Source organism: Apium graveolens, chromosome 9 (genome assembly GCF_009905375.1).
Source record: "Apium graveolens cultivar Ventura chromosome 9, ASM990537v1, whole genome shotgun sequence".
NCBI lineage: Eukaryota > Viridiplantae > Streptophyta > Magnoliopsida > Apiales > Apiaceae > Apium > Apium graveolens.
In genome coordinates, this window is record NC_133655.1 from 288311913 (window position 1) to 288332839 (window position 20927).

Below are 20927 nucleotides of genomic sequence, written 5' to 3' on the forward strand. Positions count from 1 at the left end.
GACTCGAAAAAAATTAAAGGAAATAATTTTATATATTAGATTATTGTGTATATTTTTGGCTGAAAAACATATCTTAATTGTTGCGGTTGCAACCGTTAGAATCATGGACAAACCATATCTTAATTGTTGAAGTTGCAACCGTTAGAATCACGGACAATTTTACCAAAATATAAATATAAGGATATTCAATATCTTTTTATTTTTCAACCATTTTTTGAGCGAGGTCGGAATAACCTTCAAATTTTGAAAATCAGATTTGGTTCTCATGTCAATTATATAGTTAGAAAATCGACCTTCAAGTAATTACAAGACAAATTTGATCAAATTCTCAAAGGATAAAATTTTACAAGTTATAACTAATTTACCTTATCAAAAACTGACAAAAAATTATGTGAATTAAGGTATGAAATCAATTTCATATTAACTCTATCAAAATTAAAACTAATGGGTGTTAAAAGTGGTTTAACTAGAAATGATAGTTTAATATCTATTGCAATCTTTTTTATCATCTATTTCTAATTTCTACTTTCATTTACAACTTATAAATTTTTTAAATAACAAAAGTATAACTTTCACCTATAAATTTTGCCGATGAAAAAACTTTTAAATGGGGTAATCTTTTTTATAATAAGTGACCCTCCATGTTTTTTAAAGTCAAAAACGGGAGAAATACAAATAGTTTTGGCGGGCACCGGAATTTAGAACCGGGAGAGTTCAAAAATATCAATTACTCCAAAGTTCAAATTCCCAAAACAATGTCAACATTTGTCCACCTTATTTGTATGTCAATTGTATCAGGCAAATGAATTGAAGTAAAGAGTTGAAGTGTAGATGACCAAGAATTCACATTTAGGGTTCAGCCCTTCTAATTCAGAGTCTCAGGTACGCCAACAATTGCATCTCTCTCTCTCTCTCTCTCTCTCTCTCCCTGCGCATCTCTCTCTCATCTCTCTCTCTCTACTCTCTCTCTCCTCTCTCGTCTCATTCTCTCTCTCTCTCAGCTCTCATCATCTCTCCCTCCTCTCTCTCTCTCTCTCTCCGTCTCTCTCCTCTCTCTCCTCATCTCTCGATCTTCATCTCTCTCTCTCTCATCTCCCTCTCTCTACTCCCCCTCTCCTCAAATCTCCTCCTACTCTCTCTCGTCCTCTCTCCTCTCCTCTCTCTCGCTGTCGCTCTCGCTCTCTCTCTCACCCTCTCTCTCTGTTTTTAGTTTACTTCAGATTCATTTCTTGCTTCTTTTAATGACTATAAGTTTATGACCCACTAATTGTAATTTACAGATGCATTTATATGTTTATAGTGTAAATATTTGATTTTTATTAGCATGCCACAAGTTTCTTGATTTTTACTTGTTCTTGTTAATGTAGGGTTTGGGTTCTGTTGACCCACTTTTGATTATTTCAGGTTAGTGTAATTTGCCCACTTAAATATTGTTGATTTGTGAAAATACCCAGAAGTTGAATAATTGAGATCTTGTGTAATTGTGTTGAATTTTGTGTTTTTTGTTGATTAGAGCCACCTGATTTAAAGGACTGGTTTTCGAGCTATGAATATCGATCTCCAGAACTTAATACTGCAGATGGTTTAGAGGGGTGTGATAGTTTGATAGTAAATGATAGTGAAGAAGAAGAAGAGGTGTCTTATGTTGAAGATAGCATTAAAGAAAAAGATCAGGGTTTAGGGGTACTTGTGGAAGAGAAATTTAGTGAAGATGATTGGAAAAGTAGTGATGAAGTTCAAGGGAATAGTTTTAGTGAAGAGGGGTCTTTTGTTGAAGATAGTTTTAAAGAGAAAGACGAGAATTTGGAGGTGTTAAAGGATATTGGAGGTTTGAAAAGGGATGAATGCGACAAAGGGGAGACTTGTGTTGAAGATAGCATCAAACTGGAAGGTGAGAATTTAGGTGAAATTGGGGGTTTGGATAGTGTGGATTATGTAGGTTGTGGTTTTTATAAAGGAAATGGTTGCAGCGAAGAGGAGACTTTTGTTGAAGATAGCATCAACCAAAAAGATGAAAATTGCAGGGTTTTTGGAGAGCTTGGAAATGTTGAAACTTTTGTTCATGACAAAGCAGGTTCAGAGGGACTTGGATGCGCGAACTCTATCAAGAACGATGCGAATCAGGTAACCACTAATTTTTCCGATTTAGAGGAGCATTGTAATTATTAAACATCTCAAAGTTTCAGACAAAATCAAGAACATGGAATGCAGTTCCAAAATTATAATGCATGACGATTAAATGGTATTTAATTTGGCCACAGTGATTCTGAGTTAATCATGAGTTGTTGGTAGGAATAGGTAACTCATTTGCACTAAATATAAACAGGTTTCATATATGATCCTTATTTGAAAAGACATTGAACTGATGAGATTCAGATAATCCAACATTTATGCGGGAAATAATCCATTTCCTTTTTATTGCCCAGCTCATTCTGTAGATAGTCAATATTACAGTAGGCTAGCAGTAGCACTTTTAAACTTGCTTTTTGTATCCTAACATATGTTGATTAATATTTTTATAGGTTGCCAATATGTCAGACACGCTAAATTTTTCTTCTGGTAAGTAACACTCCTCAATCTCTTTTGTCTTTCAAATGATGTTCATTGTGATTATGAGAATTCTATGGTCATTCTAAAGAATAAGATGTAAGGATTGAATTAATTCAATGCGCAGGGTCACACATACAGTTAAATTGTATATAGGCTGGCATTTTACTTGTAAAAAATTGCTGATGAGTTAATATAATAGTAAGCTGATATCTTTTTCAGTTTTTATACTTTCTTTCCTTTTTCAATCAGAACCTCCTGACATCAAGAATTGGTTCTCAAGCTATGTATACGAATCTCCTGTACTTGATACAAATGATGAATTTAGACTTCCTAGTAATGAAGAAGGCAAGACTACGCAAGGGCTTCAGATTGAAATGAGCATAGAGTTGAAAGAAGAGAATGGCATGAAAAGTACAGTAACTCGGAGTAGTGATGAATTGGTGGGCAGAATGATGGATTCGGCTGGATATGTTAGAACTAGCAGTTCTGACGAAGATAACAGCCATGATCACTGGGTATACCTTGTTCCTTTTCTTATTTAACTCCTATGAAGTGTTGCCTAGGAAATCAAATCATGATCTATTAATAATATTATTCTACGATGCAAGGCCATAACTAACTGACGGATCAACCACTAATTATATATCTTGCCATTTATAATTTTTAGAACAAGAGTTTTGTGGCATCTCACCACATGAAATATCAATGTGGAATGAATTGATATTTTCTGAAGTCTTTAAAGAAAGTGTAAAATAGGCTACTGTTACCCAACATTTTGCTTTCATGAAGTTACAAAAATGATAAATATTAAGGCATTCCGGAGATTTGGGCTTTACTAATGTCCAGCAGTACCTACTGATCATTTATAAATATGCTGACATAAGTTTTTTATGGCTTCTCAATTGAGCATTCTTTGAGTTCCTTATAGGTGCTTCATAGTTTATATAATTTTAAAGAAGTTGTATAAATATCTGCGAATGCAGTATATTTTAGATATACTTCCCTGCTTCTAAGCTAATTTTTTCTTAATAAATTATCAGGGAAACCAGAAGACCAGAGGGATAAGAAACTTGTTTGCGACAAACAATCTGCCTCTAAAAGGGATTTCTCAACAAGTTTTGGAAAGCAACTCAGCACCAGGTAGCGAAGCCGTTTCATTTCAAGATGCTGAGTTCTCAGACCTAGAAGAAAGAAGAGATATTACTAGAAAACCAAAGAGAAAGTTCCTGCAGCATGACATACATAAAACATCTGTTGCTCTTAAAAGTTTAGGCGATGAAGTGAACTCTTCAAGAAAGGCACTGAATAATGGGGGTTCTGTGCAGGAAGACTCTGGAGGTAAAGCTCAATCAAACAGTAATATGTTTGTATCACCTAGAAGTAACTTGGATTTCGTATCAAGTAGAAGAAGCTCATCAAGAACACAAATGAGCGATGACAAGGAAAATGACAAAAATGATTGTGCAGAAACTGGATTTATTTCAGCAAAAAAGAATAGGGGTCTAAGAGAAAATGATGGCAACCCTCTAATTAGGCCACATGTAGCCTGTTCTAAACCTTTGACAAATGGAGTACAAGTTTTATCAGACGGTAACAAGGCCGAGAGCCTAAACAGAAGAGCATTAATGGACACAACAAACACTCAACCCTCCGACGTGCTAGGAGTTGCTGGGAAATGGAGGTGTCCACAGAAAAGTAAACCAAAACTCGGCCCTCCAATGAAGCAGCTTGGACTTGAACGTTGGGTGCGTCGTTTATAAAATCCACACCGTCTGTTTAAAGATATTGTTGGGGATACTGCTGAGGGTCTGAACTATCTTCCTATTTAATCTGAGTTGAGATAGACCTCTAGCTACAAACTGGTGTGCTGTTCAGTTCTGTAATAAGCAACTAAATACCCTTCATTCTATTAAACTGAGCTTCTTGTAACTACTGAACTCATCAACATTGTATTATTCGAAGATGTAACTTTAAATCCCAGTTTTTACCTGAGACTTATAAGTGTTTTATGAATTACTGGCAAACCCCTCATTTACATTGATCAAAAGGGGCAATGAACAACAGATTCCCATGGACTTCATTGCAATTCTTTCAAGTTTCACACCCTGTTAATCAGCTGACTTCAACATATAATTCTACAACTATCCCGAAGGGCGTAGCTAGGAATTACGGTCACCAGAGTCAAAATTAAATGCATTATTACAATTATTATTTCCGAGTGGGGTCAAAAATAAAATTTACAATATATATTTTTTAGGGAAATATTTTTTCTATACATATATTTATGAAAGGGGTCAGCCGCCCCCGCTGACTATATATTGACCACGTCCCTGAGCTTGACACCTAGTTGCAATTTATCAATCGGCCCGGTTTCCATTAACAACATTTTTTCTTAATTTTCTAAAATCATAAACCTTTTTGAAAAGGTGAATGTCTTGAATCAACATTTCCAAACTAAATTTTATGATAATTGATTTATGTTAGGCCACTTATGAAATGAACTTGTATTCGTTTACGTTATGTTAAAATAAGAGCTCATCAGTCCACACACGGAATTCATATCATTATATATTACATTTACATGTTATGTTGAGATAAGATCTACCTATATAATATCAGTAAATTTCATACTCTTCCGTTATTTATATGTTATATTGAGATAAGATCAATTTATATCGATAAGATCTGCATACATTTTACCGTACACAAATTTAAGTGCATTCTGGTCGAGACTTGTGTGGCTAAAGATTTGTCCAGTAACTCAAAATAAAGAGCTAGATGACAAGTGACAACAACTGAACCATCACATGCTTCACATAACATCTTGATCTCTCCCCAACAAAGAAAAAAAAATAGATAATCCCTAGTTTTTCATCTGCATGCACCACCAACCTACGTGTCATGCAATAACATCCTCAAAACGCCACGTGCATGCACAACCCAAATAACACCCGCCACGTCACCCCCATGCATCAGTTTTCACTCTTTATATACACCTCCTAAACTCTGCTGTTCATTTACATTAAACACTCTAAATCTTGTTAAATTTATCAATTTTGTAGCTGTGAAAAAAATGGCTCAAAATCAGAACCAGCCACTCCACATGCAGCAACATCATCAGCAACAACAGCCAATATCTCACAAAGTTGCGAAAACCACCACCGCCGTCACCCTCACCGGTTCTCTGATGGTTCTTTCCGGCCTCACTCTCGCCGCCACCGTGATCGGCCTCGTTCTCGCCACCCCGGTTTTCGTGATCTTCAGCCCGGTTCTCGTACCGGCTGTGATCACTATCTGCCTTCTAGGGGCAGGAGTTTTCACTGCCGGTGGACTGGGGGCCACTGCCACCTTTGTGCTGACGTGGATGTACAAGTACGTGACGGGGAAGCACCCCATCGGAGCGGACATGCTTGATATGATCAAGTCGAAAATCATCGGCACGGCGGAAGGGATAAGGGAGAAATCGGCTCAGCTTGGACAAGAAGCTATGAAGGGAACTAAGGGGACTAATTACTGAATGATGTAGTATTGTGGCTTAATCAGCAACCCCAAGAGTTCTTGATTATGTTTTGTTTATGTTGTCAGGACTTTTGTTGTTCTTAATCAGTGTTTTTGTGTTTTGTTTGTTGTTCTAAAATGTGTTGTTCATTTCGATGTTAATTGTGTTCAATGAAAAATGGGGTTGGTAATATATTTTTTCTTGACTATAACTAATTAGCCAAGTAGTGTCCATTCTTTAATAGACTTCGGAATGAGTTAGGGTCGAATTCAGAACAAAATCATCCGAGTTCACGGAAGAAATGAGGATAAACTCTTTACCACTTCAGTTTATGGTCCTTAGCGGAAACATCATCATAAACCCAAATCTCGGAAAAAAGAGGACTTGGTCCTTGGCGGAAACATCATCATAAACCCAGATCTCGGAAAAAAGAGGATAAACTCTTTACCACTTGAGTTAACGGGACTTCGCGGAAACATCAATCACTTATTTCCAAGTGAAAGGCCTGGATTTACTATAAATGACAGAAGTCTAAAAGTAAGGTTCACACTTCACATTCACATTAAAGAGAGATATTTGGACAATCATCTACAAATTTCAACTTAAGTAGTGTCCATTCTTTAATAGATTTCGGAATGAGTCCGGAATGAGTCAGAGTTGAACTCGATATCATCCCGAGTCGAACCCAGAACTTGGAAGTTCTGATTGGTCAATAAAAATCGATTTCAACCATATGTTCTGTGTATTTCAGCAATAATGAAAAAATGTACGAATGAGTCAGAGTTGAACTCGATATCATCAACCCAGAACTTGGAAGAAAAGAGGATAAATTCTTTACCACTTGAGTTTACGGTACTTCGCGGAAACATCAATCACTTGTTTCCAAGTGAAAGGCTTGGATTTACAATAAATGACATAAGTCTAAAAATAAGGGTCACACTTCACATTCACATTAAAGGAGAGATATTTGGATGGTCATCTACAAATTTCAACTTTTAAGATTGGGAGTGATGTAAAAATAGCAGTTACAAGACTTAAGATCTCTTACAGATAATCAGATATGGCTATTGCCATGATAGTTGAGAAAAAAATGATAGCGCTAAGCGCAAAAACTCCTGGTTTTGATGTAGTAAAAGTCGAGTTTTCAGGTCCAAACTCCAACTATAACTGTTCTACATGTAAATCAAGCTCCTTCGACCCTCTTCGAAATAGCAATTAAGTTGAAATTCATCGAACTTGGGTTCTTTGCTATCATACCTTGTATAACTTTTCCAGCATCCTGCAAAAATATGTTATATTTATTATAATCTTTAAATTACAGAATGCCAAAAGGATGACACCACATTACCACAAGAAACTGTTAACGTTAAATTTTAGTTTTCTCTAGAACGAAAGATTTCAGAACCCTCTTCGTTTGGAAGAGAATACTGTATTTGGCCACATTTAAGTAGTTACCTGTAATAAGCTGCTAGGGGTGGTAGCACCATGTGAAATTGGCCCTGCCCTCCTTCCATCAAGCTCGTAAAGTTGTCCTGCAAAAATCATATTTACATTACATTGGACAACCAGCAAAAAATAAGTCAAATATGCTAATTGGTGGAGTTTTAAATTTTCGGCCTCAAGGATGAGAGTTGATAAACCAAATACACTAATTGCTTATGGATTACTGCTATTTGGAATTCAACATGAAGAGCATGGTCTTTGAATGTGACGTACAAATGTACAAATACTCCACGTCTGGGAGAATGGTCTAGGAATGTGAAGTACAACTTTGTACTCCATGTCGAAATCATGTCTTGAATGTTTTATGTGTCAGTGGTAAAAAAGGGATATACTTACCATCCACGCATGTGAAGCAGATGAAATGAGTGTCCACATTATCTGTAGCCTGTAAGAGAAAACATATAACATTAACAAGTATGAACAATCAAAATCAACAACACAATCTAGAAATATATATCCTTGACAGGTTTTATTCTCTGTGTTTTCACTGTGAATGACGGCCTTTTTATCCTTGAATTTGTATTTTCTTATTCTGCTTTGAATATACATGCGGTAGATTAATAAATATTAAAACATTGTAACATGCAAGACAGAGCATATATATGTAGTTTAACACACTATGAACACAATATCTACACATTCAAGACACTAACGCAGTAACAAGGCACTTTTAGTAAATGGAACAAGCTAATACAACTATTTACTTAAGAATTTCTGGCATATCAGAGTCACCCTTCTCTTAAGCTACTTACATAGGCTGCACACTTATTAATATAATTTTTAAATTCATAATCTGTTTCCCAGGATAAACCAGAGCTTCAATAGCTTTCCGAATTTCCTACAATGAGCTAATAACATCATCATCTTTCTGTTCGAAAAATGATTGTAACTTTTCTTTAATCAACATTTATCAGAGTTTCACAATATCTGGCATGGAAAGAACAGTATCAAAAGAACCAACTTCCAACTGAGGTCATATTATTCATTCTAAGATATTTCCATTAACCTAAAAATCAATGGATAGGATAGAAGCACTGATACAGTTTTCAAATACAAGGATTGCATAAGTGTAAAGATGATTTCCTGTTTTCTAAGATCAAATTAAACAAACAAGAAGTTCACCTCAGTTTCACCGGCAGAAGCGGCTACTGTGTGAGCAACTTCCATTTCTCTGTCATTTTCAAGGAATAAAGCACGCTGCAAAAAAATGAGCATAGAAAACATTCATACCGTAGAAGATTTTATTACCAAAACAAAAAAAAACACAAATTAATGGATAAAAGAGGAAGGTCTTGTGCTTAAGAGTGGTTTCCGTGGCAACAATCCCCTACATATTTTAATTTGCTGCAAGCGCACATGGAAGGACTGCTCTTAAGTACAAGGCCGGCATCCTTAATAATAAAAGTCAAAAAAGACAACCTCCATTGGGTCCATGCCGGCAGTTGATTTGTAAAACTTATCCAGATATGAGTCCTCAACTGCAAATTAAAGATGTAAATGGCCAATAAAATACTATAATGAATAAATTCAATTAAAAAGCACTCAATTAAATCCCATAACCATTCATGTAAAGCATGTGAACAATATGTTAACTGAGAATAGGTAAAATAAAATCAACACACTCACGCAGATGTATTTCTGAAGTAATATTTCCAACAGCATGAAGAAGTCCAACAGTTCCGCAAGCATTTCCTACAGTTTGTCGCATAAAGTAAACTCCCTTTATCTGATCCTGCATTATATATAAATATAAATTTTAGGTATAAAAGATCATCTAGTATAAGTCGCACATGCAATTGTAGCCAATAATAATAGATTATTAGATTAGACGACCACAATTTAAGAGAGAAAACCATGGCATAAAAATTCATGAGATGCATCCTTAGAATCCAGTAGATGGCCATTTTAAGAGTTATTAAGACTGACCTTTGTAACACTGTCTTGTTCCACTCTCTCCTCTTCACTCTGCAAGACGAAATCATAATAGGAGTACTATTTAAAAAAACGTGGATGCATAGAGAATAAAACAAGGGAAATGGTTGTATATCCTAAATAACAGACCTGAGATGTGAGGGGATAGAGAAACAAAACTGCAAGCACTGGCTTGGGCACCATTTCTAAGAGTTCTTCATCAAAACCATAAACATCATAGCATCCTACCTCGTCCTCTCGAACACCGAGACCCCAGAGAAACTGCTCCCAAACAAAATCCAAATCGGTACTAAATAGAATAGTAAAGTATGCTTCTTATACTATGCCTAATACAAGCAAATTTTAAAGGAAAGGAATAAAAATCGAGTGAAACTTCCTCATACGTACAAGCAATGTCAAGATCGGATGCACAACATGCAATGTTGATATAACAATAATGAACACAAGAGTTTAAAACACAACGGTTTAACGTGAATCATCAATCCGCTACTAGAGCTGTTGTACAAGAAAATAGTAACTCCCTCACTCAACAGTTAACACTCTTGCAATAAGATCATCTCATTTTTATGTAAAAACTCTTCATTTTTAATAAACTCCCCACGTAGTATTAATTAATGACATAGTTTGGTAAAGAGTAAAGACACCCCAGTGGCACACACTTAAAATCTTATACTCATCCTCAAAATCCTATAATCATCATAAGAACCACCGGTTTCCTAATCCTGCCTTAATTCAGACCTTTATATCATAAAAGAACACAATAAGACACACATAAAAACCGCGTCCCACATTCGAATTATACTCCCTCCGTCCCAAAATACACGTCCCTTTGACTTTTTGCGTGTACTTTAATATGCATAAAAGTCATAGTTCCATTACTTTTTTCTAAAACTTCCATTTTTGAATTAAAATTTAGTATGTATATTTTCATTCAGAATAAGAAAATTTGAAAAATGAATTGGAGAGCAATTCTTTTTATTCACCTTAAAATACACGTTTTTTTATTCACATTAAAATACGCGTAAAAAGTCGGAGGGACTTGTATTTTTGAACGGAGTACGTATTGAAATTCACGACAAACCCTGCCTAAAACCTCACTATAACCAACACTTCCTCAGGTTAATCAAACACTTAATTCAATCAAAACTCGGTTCCACTTTCGAAATAACTCAACTAGCAGTAGTAAACATTTAACTAATACAAAAATAAAAATATACATGAAGTGTTTGATTAATTCATAAACTTAAAAAACAAATAATAATAATAAAAAATAAATAAAAAGAGCGAGAATGGATCTGAACCTGGTTCATAATATCGGGGTTAGCTTCGAGAGGAAGCCATCGTTTCTTAGAAGGTGCGTCTGGTGCTGACGTCATCCTGCAAACGCAAAGTTTCGAACTGATGCTTAACTTAACGAGGTTGATTTTAGTTCTAAGATATGTTTCAGAGTCTCTTCAACTTACTGATGTTGTTCTCAAACCAAGTTTTGTAAGCCTTGCTTTTGGTTAAAATGGGCCGACCGGGCCTTGATGATCATATTGGGCCCTATTTTCGGGAAACAGCCTCCTCCAACCTGCTTTTGCGGGATATACTGTTTATATTTGGTTTGATTTTAAAGATTAGTTTAAAGTAATTTTATTTATTTATTATATTAATTATTGTGTTAAGGGTCTATGTTTATTTATTTTAATATTTTATAATTATTTTATTTTTGAGAAATCCATTTTGATAAGTAAAAGAAAAACTCTTAATAATAATACCTTCTTGTCAGGGTTATTTCATATTTTTAACTTACCGATACCTTATATTTTGTAAGGTGCACATATATCGTATTATCGCGTTACCTGGTTGTTAGGTAAATATTAAATTATAAGTATGTCACTCGCAAATATAATATAAGAAGAATGATATCTATTATAAAATTAATTAAGGTGATATTTTTATAAAAATATTATTTCGAACCCATTACAAATTTTAATTCATATTCTATTCAAATATTTTGATGATGATGTTTCCCGTTGTAATATATTGTAAAGGATGTTGAAAATACAAAAAAAAATTGAAATTTAAAAGGAAATAAAGTAAAATAAATAAGTATATAATTGAATCATTTTAGTATTTTTAGTTAGATTTATTTTCAATACTCAAAACATATCAAAATATTATACTCACACTAATTCTTATGTAGTTGCAAGTTGCAACAATATTTTTAAATAACATATTAAACAATCTCATAACAAAACGATTAATTATTTAACTAGTTTATTTGTTTCAAGTCAATTTATTCATTTGTACAAAGAAAAATGTTTGTGGGATGGTGGAGTTAACCCCTTACTCTTGAGTTTTAAAAATGGTGGAAAACAAATACAATATAAGTAAAATAGTTTTATTTATCTCATGAGTGGTCCCCCTAAATATCACTTTGGAATTAGGAAATGGCGCAAAATATCACTTATGAAAATAATGGTCCTAAATGTCATTTGAAAATGATAAATCGTATAACGTTTATACAAAATACCCAAAAACGTTATTTTGTGTCGCGTTTTGGCACTTTGTTTTTTTATATGTACAAAACGTTAGATAAAGTAGCGTTTTGGCTCCAAACAGTACATCATGTAGAGTTTTAGCCCCAAAACTCTACTTCATCTAACGTTTTACACATTATAAAAAAATTAAAGTGTCAAAACGCTATCCGATATAGCGTTTTCATATTTAAAAAATATACAAAACGCTAGAAGAAGTGTCGTTATAATTTATAAAGTGACATTTCGGGCCATTATTTCTAAAAGTAACATTTTAGGTCATTTAACACTCAAAAATGACATTTCATCAGTTTCTCCGATTTCATTCCCAATCATACTCCCAAATTTTTAAAAAGTATCGAAAACAAATGCCGATGAATTTAAATTTTACTTACTCCAGCTCCCTAAAACTCGGGGAAGATCTAAGTTTGATTTTGAGCCAATACAAAAGGCAGTGAAACAAAGAGAGCTGCAGTCACACTAGAACCCTCTTCTTAAACCCCCTAAACCACCCAAATGATCCTCACCCGATCCACCCACCTCCTGACCCGACCCGCCTCTCTCCGTCTCCGTCTCTTCTCCCAATGCGCCGCCGCTCTCTCTCACCCCCAACCCGAACCCGACCCGCTAACCTACCTCCCGGACCTCCCCAAACCCGACCCGAAACACGCCGAAACAATCCTCGCAATCCCCCGGTCAATCTCCGGCAAGAACATCGCGGGTAAAGAACGGAAAGCGGGTCGGGTCCCCAGCATTGTGTTTGAGCAAGAAGATGGGCAACACGGGGGCAATAAAAGATTGATTTCTGTTGACACTAATCAGATTAAGAAGCTTATTAATCATCTTGGCAGGTCTTTCTTTTTGTCCAGATTGTTTGATCTTGAAGTTAGGGAGCAGTTTGGGTCTGATCAGGTTGTCGAAAAAGTTCGGGTTTTGCCTAGAAGTGTAAGTGTTTTTCGGGTGTTTTAGTGTGTGTTTTGTGGTTGTTTTTTTTTGTTTGATTATGTGTGATTGATTAATCTTCAAGTTGTTTTAAAATAAAAATTTGATCTTGAAGTTAGGATTGAGTTTGGTTTCGATTAGGTTGTCGAAAAAGTTCGGGTTTTGCCTAGAAATGTAAGTGTTTTGTGTGCTTTTATTTTTGTTTAATTATGCATTGTTGATTAATTTTAAAGTAGTTTTAGAAAAAATATTGACGTTGAAGTTAGGCATGAGTTTGGTTTCGATGAGGTTGTTGAAAAAGGTCGAGTTTTGCCTAAAAGTGTAAGTGTTTGTGGGTGTTTTGTGTGCTTTTATTTATGTTTGATTATGTATGATTGATTAATTTTGTAGTAGTTTTAGAAAAATATTGATGTTGAAATTAGGCATGAGTTTGGTTTCGATGAGGTTGTTGAAAAAGTTCGCGTTTTGCCTAGAAGTGTAAGTATTTTTGTGTGTTTTGTGTGCTTGTATTTTTGTTTGATTATGTATGATTGATTAATTTTGAAGTAGTTTTGGAAAAAAAATGATGAAGTTAGGCATGAGTTTGGTTTCGATGAGGTTGAAAAATTCGAGTTTTTCCTAGAAGTGTAAGTGTTTTTTGGGTGTTTTGTGTGCTTTTATTTTTGTTTGATTATGCATAATTGATTAATTTTGAAGTAGTTTCAGAAAAAATATTGATGTTGAAATTAGGCATGAGTTTGGTTCCGATGAGGTTGTTGAAAAAGTTCGAGTTCTGCCTAGGAGTGCAAGTATTTGTAATTAGTGTCATTAATCTTGAAGTTAGGGATGAGTTTGGTTTCGATGAGGTTGTTGAAAAAGTTTGAGTTTTGCCAATAAGTGTAAGTATTTTTGGGTGTTTCAGTGTGTGTTGTGTGCTTGTAATTTTATTTGATTATGCATTATTGATTAATTTTGAAGTTTTTTAAAAAATAATTAATCTTGTTGTTAGGCCCGAGTTTGGTTTCTATAAGGTTGTCAAAAATGTTCGAGTTTGCCTAGAAGTGTAAGTGTTTGTTGTTTGTGTTTTTGGGTTTTCTTGGTTATTGTAATGTGTATTGTGTGTTAAGTTATGATTATTTATCGAGCTTATGATAATGGACTACAATTAGGAGAATCGTGTTTATTTATTTTGGATAAAAATACGTGTGATTATGCATATGAAGTTAGGCCTAAGTTTGTTTCTGATGTGGTTGTCGAAAAAGTTCGAGTTTTGCCTATAAGTGTAAGTGTTTTTGGGTGTTTTAGTGTGTCTTGTGTGCTTGTATGTTCATTTGATTATGCATGATTTATTAATCTTGAAGTTGTTTAAAAAAATTGATCTTGAAGTTAGGTCTGAGTTTGATTTTGATGAGGTTGTTGAAAAAGTTTAAGTTTTGCCTAGAAGTGTAAGTGTGTTTTCGGGTTTTTTCTCTTATTGTAGTGTGTGTTGTGTGTTAAGTTATGATTATTTATTGAAATGTTGATGATGGTGTACAATTAGGAGAATCTTGTTTACTTATTGGGGTTAAAAATGCATTGTGTTTAATGTTAAGATTTGAATAAATATTTGGTTGTCGAGGTTATTTATCGTGTTTTCGGGTTTTGTTGGTTATTGTAGTGTGTATTGTGTGTTTGGTTAGGGTTATTAGTTGACGAGAAATATATTTATTTGTCGAGGTGTAAAATAAAAAGGTTTTTTTAGTGTCAGGATCTTGAAAAAATTATTAATTTATCGAGGTTATTCTTATACGTGGTATTCCTTTGTCGAGGTTTTATTAAAGAATAATCAAGCGTTAGTTTAAATCCGTGTTAAAGAGTGGTTGTATATTTGTTCATTATTATTACTATATAGAGATGTTACTATGATGCTATATATTTTTGTGTAATTAGTTGTACAAGTACACTTCCGGTTGAATTTTTGTATTTGTTAGTTTATTTTAATTGCATTAGGAAGCTTGTTAATCATTTATAGGGTATTTATTTTTCGAGAATCTACTGTATAAAAAGTAATTGAGCATTACTCTTAATTGTGTAAAGAGTGGTAGTATATTGCTTGATGATTATTAGTTACTATAGTGAGCTGTTGTTTTGATGATATATATTTCTGAGTATTTGGTAGTAAAATTACACTTTCAATGAAACTATTCAATGTATATGGTTGGACTAGTCAGGTTAGGAAGCCTGTTAATTGTTTAGGAAGTTCTTTCTTTTTTTCGAGATTGTGTGATCTTGAGGTTCGACCCAAGTACGAGGTTATTGAGGAAGTTTGAGTCTTGCATAGAATTGCGAGTATGTACATTTTGTATAGTATGTATGATATTTTGTTTTTTCTTGTTTATTGTACTCTATATAGTGTTTAAAAACTTAAGTTAGAATCTTGCCTAGAAGTGGAACTATATGTGTATATCTGTTGTTTTGGTTGGCTTTCTTGTTTATTGTGTTCTATATTCTGATATTTTTGTCAAGGTTGTTTGATCTTGAAGTAAGGCCTGAGGTTGATTCAGACGAGGCCTAAGTTTGGTTCTGACGAGGCCTGAGTTTGTTTATTGTACTCTACATTTGTATATACGTTTGGTAGTTTTCCTTGGTTTTCGTAATATATATTTTGTTTTAGCTCTTTGGTTCCTTATAAGTTTATGTATGTATGAATGAAGTTGAATGATTTATAGGGTATAAAAGGTTAGGGGTTAGATTATAATTACAGGTGGACTGTTGTGAGGATAAGGGGAGTAGGATTTGAAAAAATAGTGTAGCATCAGTTTTTAGCGGTGTAAATTTTGGGATTCAGTTTTGTGTTTGTGGATTCAAAAACGACCAGAAATTTGATAAAATTGCAAAAGTTTAGAGGGACAAATTAAAATTTTGAGTAATATTTGGATTACTTGTATCGTCTAGTGTCATTTCCTGTTTTTTTTTCTTTTTTTAATCGTAGGTAACCCGCAGCCGCTACCCTTCGGGTGCGCACTAGGTAAACCCTACGGGCTCACGCAATTAAGCGACAAGCTCTGACTTGACTAAGGAGGCATAATCATAAATTCTCCTCCCGTGGGATTCAAACATGCGACCAAGAGTATAGTTATTCCCTTTTTAACCAACTGAGCTTGCACTAGTCAAATGAGGATACATTTTAATCAGTTAGGCTGTTCTTTCTTTTCCTCGAGATTGTTAAATTTGAAATTTTGACCCGAGTTTGGATCCAGTAAGATTGCTTAGACATTTAGGGTCTTTCCTAGAAGAGAAATTTGATCTTGTTCACTCTATATATTGTATGTTTGTTGTTTGATTAATTATAAAGGATAATGGTACATTGGTATGAGAGTTTTGGCTATAGTTATGTAAGTATGCGTATCTATTGGGGTTTTTCATGTTTATTTTACTGTATATTGTATCTGTTGTTTGATTATGTACAAACATATGTTATGAAGTGCATTGATAATTTGGTATGAGAACTTGGGTTATACATGGATATAAATGTATCATACATGGACGAAGGTCTATTGTAATTTTGTGGAATATAATTCCATAGAAAAACTAGGGGTAGTATCTTGATAATGATCACAGTAAGCTGTTACTCAATACTATACATTTATCAGTAATTTGTTAGAAGGGTACAATATAATTAAAATATTAGTCCTTGACGCAGGAGGCGTTGCTGTAGAGATTACAGTATGATGAAATTTGAGAACTAAAAAATATAATAGTATTGAGAATCTGGGATTCAGGATCAAACAGTGGAATACTATCGAGATTTTCTTTAGCCTACTTGTACATTGTTTTGACCATAGCAATTTTTTAGTCCGAGAAAGTTGTGTTGTAATTGTACATTACATATACAATTTTTTAAGGAAACGTGAAAAGTTTATCAGTAAATACCAGGAAGGTTTTTCTGATAAATGAAGTAGCATGTCTGAACCTCTTGTATTGCTAGCAAATTTGAACTTGCTTCTACTTTTTCAAAATTTTACTCAGATTCCTCTTTATTCGCGATGGTCGGAAATTTTTTAATCTCATCATGATTTTGGTAGTGATTTTTTATACTGTTTACAATATGACCAGTGGCATACAATAAGTGAATGAATTAAAATTTTCTTAGATGAACTACTTTTAGAAATCTATTTTTCTTCTTGGAACATTTTTAGTGTGATTGTGCCTCCTCGTAGATACAGTTTTAAACTTGCATTTGTTGCATTATGCATACATAATAAATTAATCCCCTCGGTATATAAGCATGAGTCCGAGTTTTGACAGTTATAATGACGGGCTAATATCATGTTTGATTTCTTTTTGATAAAAAAAGCCTTGTACTCGGTCTTTTAGCACAATAATAGCAGTAATTACACAGGGGATATTATGCTGATTTTTGTTCCTCTTTCATATCAGGTTCATTTGCAGGCTGGTACAGATGCATTACTAAACGTGACCTTCATAAGGGCCCCGTCACATGCTTGGTTAAAAGTTGAAGTTCCTCTCATGTTCATTGGAGACGATGTTTCTCCTGGGTTAAAGAAAGGTATTTAAAAGACGCGCCTTATAAATCTAAATGTCTTTTCTTTGAATTAGTTCATTCAGCCTTGTTCTTTTATAGAAGATCAAGTTCCTTAAGCTTTAGTATGTATCTAGGATGTTTCCCATTCATCACGAACATGAATATTTCGGGAGCCAACAAATCTATAGTGTTGTTTCATTATCTAAAAATTTGACAACCTTTATGTGACAAGGCCAATGGTTTAGTTTAGCTACAAATTACATTTATTGGCCCCCCTAGACTGTAACCAGTATACTCGAAGTATCTATAACACAACATTCTAATGAGTTCTGGACTGTTTTTGAGGATGAGCTTAGCACTGTAGAAGTACATCGTTCTGCCTTGGAAAAACATACTTCCATAATGAGTTCTTACATGGAGTTATTGATAGGATAGCTTTTACAGATTTGTGAATATGCGCTGAGCTCATAAGGTTAAGCTACTCAAGTTATCGATAAAAGTGGAGTACAACTTTTCGCGGTTATATTTTTTTTATTACATTTCTTAGAGCTTCAGATTTTCGGTTACTTTTGGATTATAAAGATAGGTCGGTACAGTTTCTGTTTTGTACGACTCCGCAGCATTTTAAGTTTCATGATGATAGGTTGGTAAATTTCAATTTTTTTTGTTAAATTACATTTCTATTTTTTGTCGTTCTACATATATAGCATTTTTGACATGTATTAATCATAGACCTAAACTGAATTTTAAGTTTTAATCTACTATTTTGCTTATGCTCCTGTAATCTTGCTGTATTTGGCTAATCTTTTTGTGTTCTAGAGGACTACAACCTGCTTCACAGGATCAGTCAATTGCGGAAAATCAAATATATGTTTTACAGTAGTGGTAGAATCACAACAATGAGTGTCAACATAGATCTGCAGATATAAATAATTGTTGAAGAGTAGGAGAACAATTTAATAGAAGGGAGGGACATGATAATCAGAAAAATGGAATGAAAATTTTTGTTCCTGTACCAAAGCAGAGTTGACTATGTGCTGCCTGGTTTACTTAAAGATGATAGATTTGTAAGAATTCGGTGAATTTTTATTAAACAAATCGTTAGATTTATATTCTACTGACGTCTGAACTATTCTCCGAAGTTGCATCAGTTTATGCAGCATACACTTGCAATTTGTTTGAGATATGGGGAAAGGTTGAAGAGACTGGATATCTTAATTGTTTTCCATTAGTATTGTACTCCATTTCACCCACTAGTAGTTTATTTCTAAATTTTCATAGTTCTTATACTCTCGTGCAACATGTAATGTTTTGATTGTATGGCTGTAAATTATATTGTTCACGTCATGTGTTTATATTTCTATAGCCTTATCTTATTGTAACTGAGTACAAAATTATTAATCATCAGTCCTAAAACTTGGCAGGGGCTTACTTGAACGTTATCAAGAGAAAGGTCAAGTACTTATGCCCAGCAGATGTGATACCACCATATATTGAGGTTGATCTCAGTGAATTGGATGTGGGGCAAAAACTAGTAATGGGGGATCTCAAGGTTCATCCCGCTTTAAAGCTAGTTCAGTCGAAGGATGAAGCTGTTGTCAAGATTGCAGGAGCAAGAGTTTCAGATCAACAAAAGAAAGAGAAAGCGGATCAACAAAAGAAAGAGAAAGCTTCTGAAAAGAAAAAATAAAACAGAACATTTTGTGCTACTTTTTTTGTTTGTATGTTTGGTTTAGCCTCTACTTAACAAAATTGCAAATTTTGTTAACAAAAGTACTGCAACAAGATTGCCAATTGAAGCAAATGGCCTTGAGCAGTGTGGTGTTTGAAAATTTTAATGCTTATGAAAGGCACGGATTGCGATTAGTAGGTGAAAACTAGTTAAACCATTTTTAAGTGCCCGTTTCGTAAATCTTAAAATAAGTAACTTCCAACTTAATAAGGAATTATAAGTGATAAGTAGATATATACTTATAAGTTAAATAAATGTTTGATTAAACGTTAGATTTTTTACTTAAATAAATTAAAATAAATAAATTTTAAATACAATTATTTTAATTCGTAAATTTTAAATTAGAAAAATATGTAAAGACATAAATTTTAAAATAAAATTTAATAAAAAATCAAAAAATAAAAATAAGTTGAAAAAAAGTACGTCACTGTTAAAATTCAACTTATCAGTTTATAAATTATAAATTTAATTTATAAATTGTGTCGACAAACAGTCATTGATAATTATTTACGGGCTAATATAAGCCACTTATTTTCTGCTGCCAAAATAGCCTCTAATTCTTCACTTATAACTAAGAGCTTTTTTAAATGAAGAAAACCCTTGCCTTAAAAAAATTGTTGTGAAATGTCATACACAAATTCATAAGTAGGGAAATTCACGTAATTAGTTACCATGTTAAAAAAAAATATTTTGGACTTAAACATGCTTATAACGCGGGTCAAAAATTATCACAAAAACGGCCAAACAAGTACTCCCTCCGTCCCGTTAAACGTTTCCTCTTTTGACATTCGGTATTGTTCACGGTAAACGATTGACTACTAATTTACGTCTAATCTATAATATCAAATATAGTCATAAGTGATCTCGTTGGATTCGTATTTATCAGTACTTTAATACAGTGAAATTTTTATATTTAATATTAATACGAATTTAAAGATATTAACAATCAAAAATGTGCAAATAGGAAATGTTTTTAGGAACGGAGGGAGTAGTAGTTTGTGACATCTTGAATATTGCTAACATGTTTGTTTTCTCGTAAGAATGCCCCATAATGTATTTTCTCTTGTCCCGGAAGACAAGTTATATTCTTAAATAAATGTAGACCCTTTTTTATAAAAAAATGATGTATTTGTAACTTAAACATTTCACCTACTAAAAAGAGAGTTTTGTCCGCCAAATCAAAATTCGTCATATATTACCCAAATCATTTGATAAAATAATTAAACGATATATTTGAGGAATTGAGGTCCTAACACTATTGGTAAGGGGCGATGGACAAGAATAAACTTTTTTCAAAACAAAATAATAAAAATAGCCCGACCTGGTGGAGGTGGCCAATTTTAGCCGATGAATTACGCATTTACCAACAAATACAATTTACATATTGGACGTTATTTTATGGTTGTTTTAATTTACAAACATAAATATAAATAGATTACATAAAACTACCAACAAGCCTTCAAAGGCTCGGACTAGGTCATAAAGTCAACAGCCCCAGAAAGTCCTTAGATGTTTGAGATTATTACACTTAAGTCTTAAATCTTTATTTTGCATTTTGTAATATGGCAATTCTATTTTCAGTGTACACAGGTTTAATCCTTAAATGCATAATTTTTAAAGCAATATATTTATTTGAGACTATATAATAAAATTGTAAAAATGTACTTATTATAATCTACGAAACATTTATTATTCCTAATATTCAAATATGTTTCAATAGTTTTCTCCGGTTTCTTAATTTGT

The 20927-nt window shown here is 33.6% G+C and overlaps 4 protein-coding genes across 4 annotated transcripts; 3 read left to right on the plus strand and 1 right to left on the minus strand.

Annotated features, from left to right (window-relative positions):
• Positions 1 to 676: 676 nt before the first annotated feature.
• LOC141683863 (uncharacterized) lies at positions 677 to 4593 on the plus strand. The gene is made up of 6 exons (XM_074488655.1): positions 677 to 882; positions 1368 to 1404; positions 1514 to 2124; positions 2523 to 2559; positions 2800 to 3065; positions 3591 to 4593. Exons 1-6 carry the CDS (start codon positions 832 to 834, stop codon positions 4308 to 4310), a joined length of 1722 nt encoding a protein of 573 aa, XP_074344756.1. The 5' UTR covers positions 677 to 831; the 3' UTR covers positions 4311 to 4593.
• Positions 4594 to 5556: 963 nt separating this feature from the next.
• On the plus strand, positions 5557 to 6241 carry LOC141682908 (oleosin 1-like). Its single transcript, XM_074487593.1, has one exon. It carries the CDS (start codon positions 5624 to 5626, stop codon positions 6065 to 6067), a length of 444 nt encoding a protein of 147 aa, XP_074343694.1. The 5' UTR covers positions 5557 to 5623; the 3' UTR covers positions 6068 to 6241.
• A 786-nt stretch (positions 6242 to 7027) lies between these two features.
• LOC141687520 (ubiquitin carboxyl-terminal hydrolase 3-like) lies at positions 7028 to 10962 on the minus strand. The gene is made up of 9 exons (XM_074492826.1): positions 10786 to 10962; positions 9614 to 9745; positions 9479 to 9517; positions 9179 to 9284; positions 8972 to 9030; positions 8675 to 8749; positions 7889 to 7937; positions 7505 to 7581; positions 7028 to 7328 (listed from the first exon to the last, which is right to left on the minus strand). The coding sequence occupies exons 1-9, from the start codon at positions 10858 to 10860 to the stop codon at positions 7233 to 7235; spliced, it is 708 nt and encodes a 235-aa protein (XP_074348927.1). The 5' UTR covers positions 10861 to 10962; the 3' UTR covers positions 7028 to 7232.
• Positions 10963 to 12404: 1442 nt separating this feature from the next.
• Positions 12405 to 19341, plus strand: LOC141687219 (uncharacterized). Its single transcript, XM_074492419.1, has 3 exons — positions 12405 to 12951; positions 17347 to 17476; positions 18877 to 19341. Exons 1-3 carry the CDS (start codon positions 12523 to 12525, stop codon positions 19140 to 19142), a joined length of 825 nt encoding a protein of 274 aa, XP_074348520.1. The 5' UTR covers positions 12405 to 12522; the 3' UTR covers positions 19143 to 19341.
• Positions 19342 to 20927: the final 1586 nt, after the last annotated feature.

Excerpts from the sequence above, each read along its gene's own strand:
- LOC141683863 (XM_074488655.1), top strand. The coding sequence starts at position 832 with ATGACCAAGAATTCACATTTAGGGTTCAGCCCTTCTAATTCAGAGTCT. Across the intron at positions 2,125-2,522 it reads TCAAGAACGATGCGAATCAG|GTTGCCAATATGTCAGACAC; the intron begins GTAACCACTAAT and ends ATATTTTTATAG. Across the intron at positions 3,066-3,590 it reads ATAACAGCCATGATCACTGG|GGAAACCAGAAGACCAGAGG; the intron begins GTATACCTTGTT and ends ATAAATTATCAG.
- LOC141687219 (XM_074492419.1), top strand. The coding sequence starts at position 12,523 with ATGATCCTCACCCGATCCACCCACCTCCTGACCCGACCCGCCTCTCTC. Across the intron at positions 12,952-17,346 it reads TTCGGGTTTTGCCTAGAAGT|GTTCATTTGCAGGCTGGTAC; the intron begins GTAAGTGTTTTT and ends CTTTCATATCAG. Across the intron at positions 17,477-18,876 it reads TTCTCCTGGGTTAAAGAAAG|GGGCTTACTTGAACGTTATC; the intron begins GTATTTAAAAGA and ends AAAACTTGGCAG.
- LOC141687520 (XM_074492826.1), bottom strand. The coding sequence starts at position 10,860 with ATGACGTCAGCACCAGACGCACCTTCTAAGAAACGATGGCTTCCTCTC. Across the intron at positions 8,750-8,971 it reads CCGGCATGGACCCAATGGAG|CGTGCTTTATTCCTTGAAAA; the intron begins GTTGTCTTTTTT and ends ATTTTTTTGCAG. Across the intron at positions 7,329-7,504 it reads CCCCTAGCAGCTTATTACAG|GATGCTGGAAAAGTTATACA; the intron begins GTAACTACTTAA and ends ATATTTTTGCAG.
- LOC141682908 (XM_074487593.1), top strand. The coding sequence starts at position 5,624 with ATGGCTCAAAATCAGAACCAGCCACTCCACATGCAGCAACATCATCAG.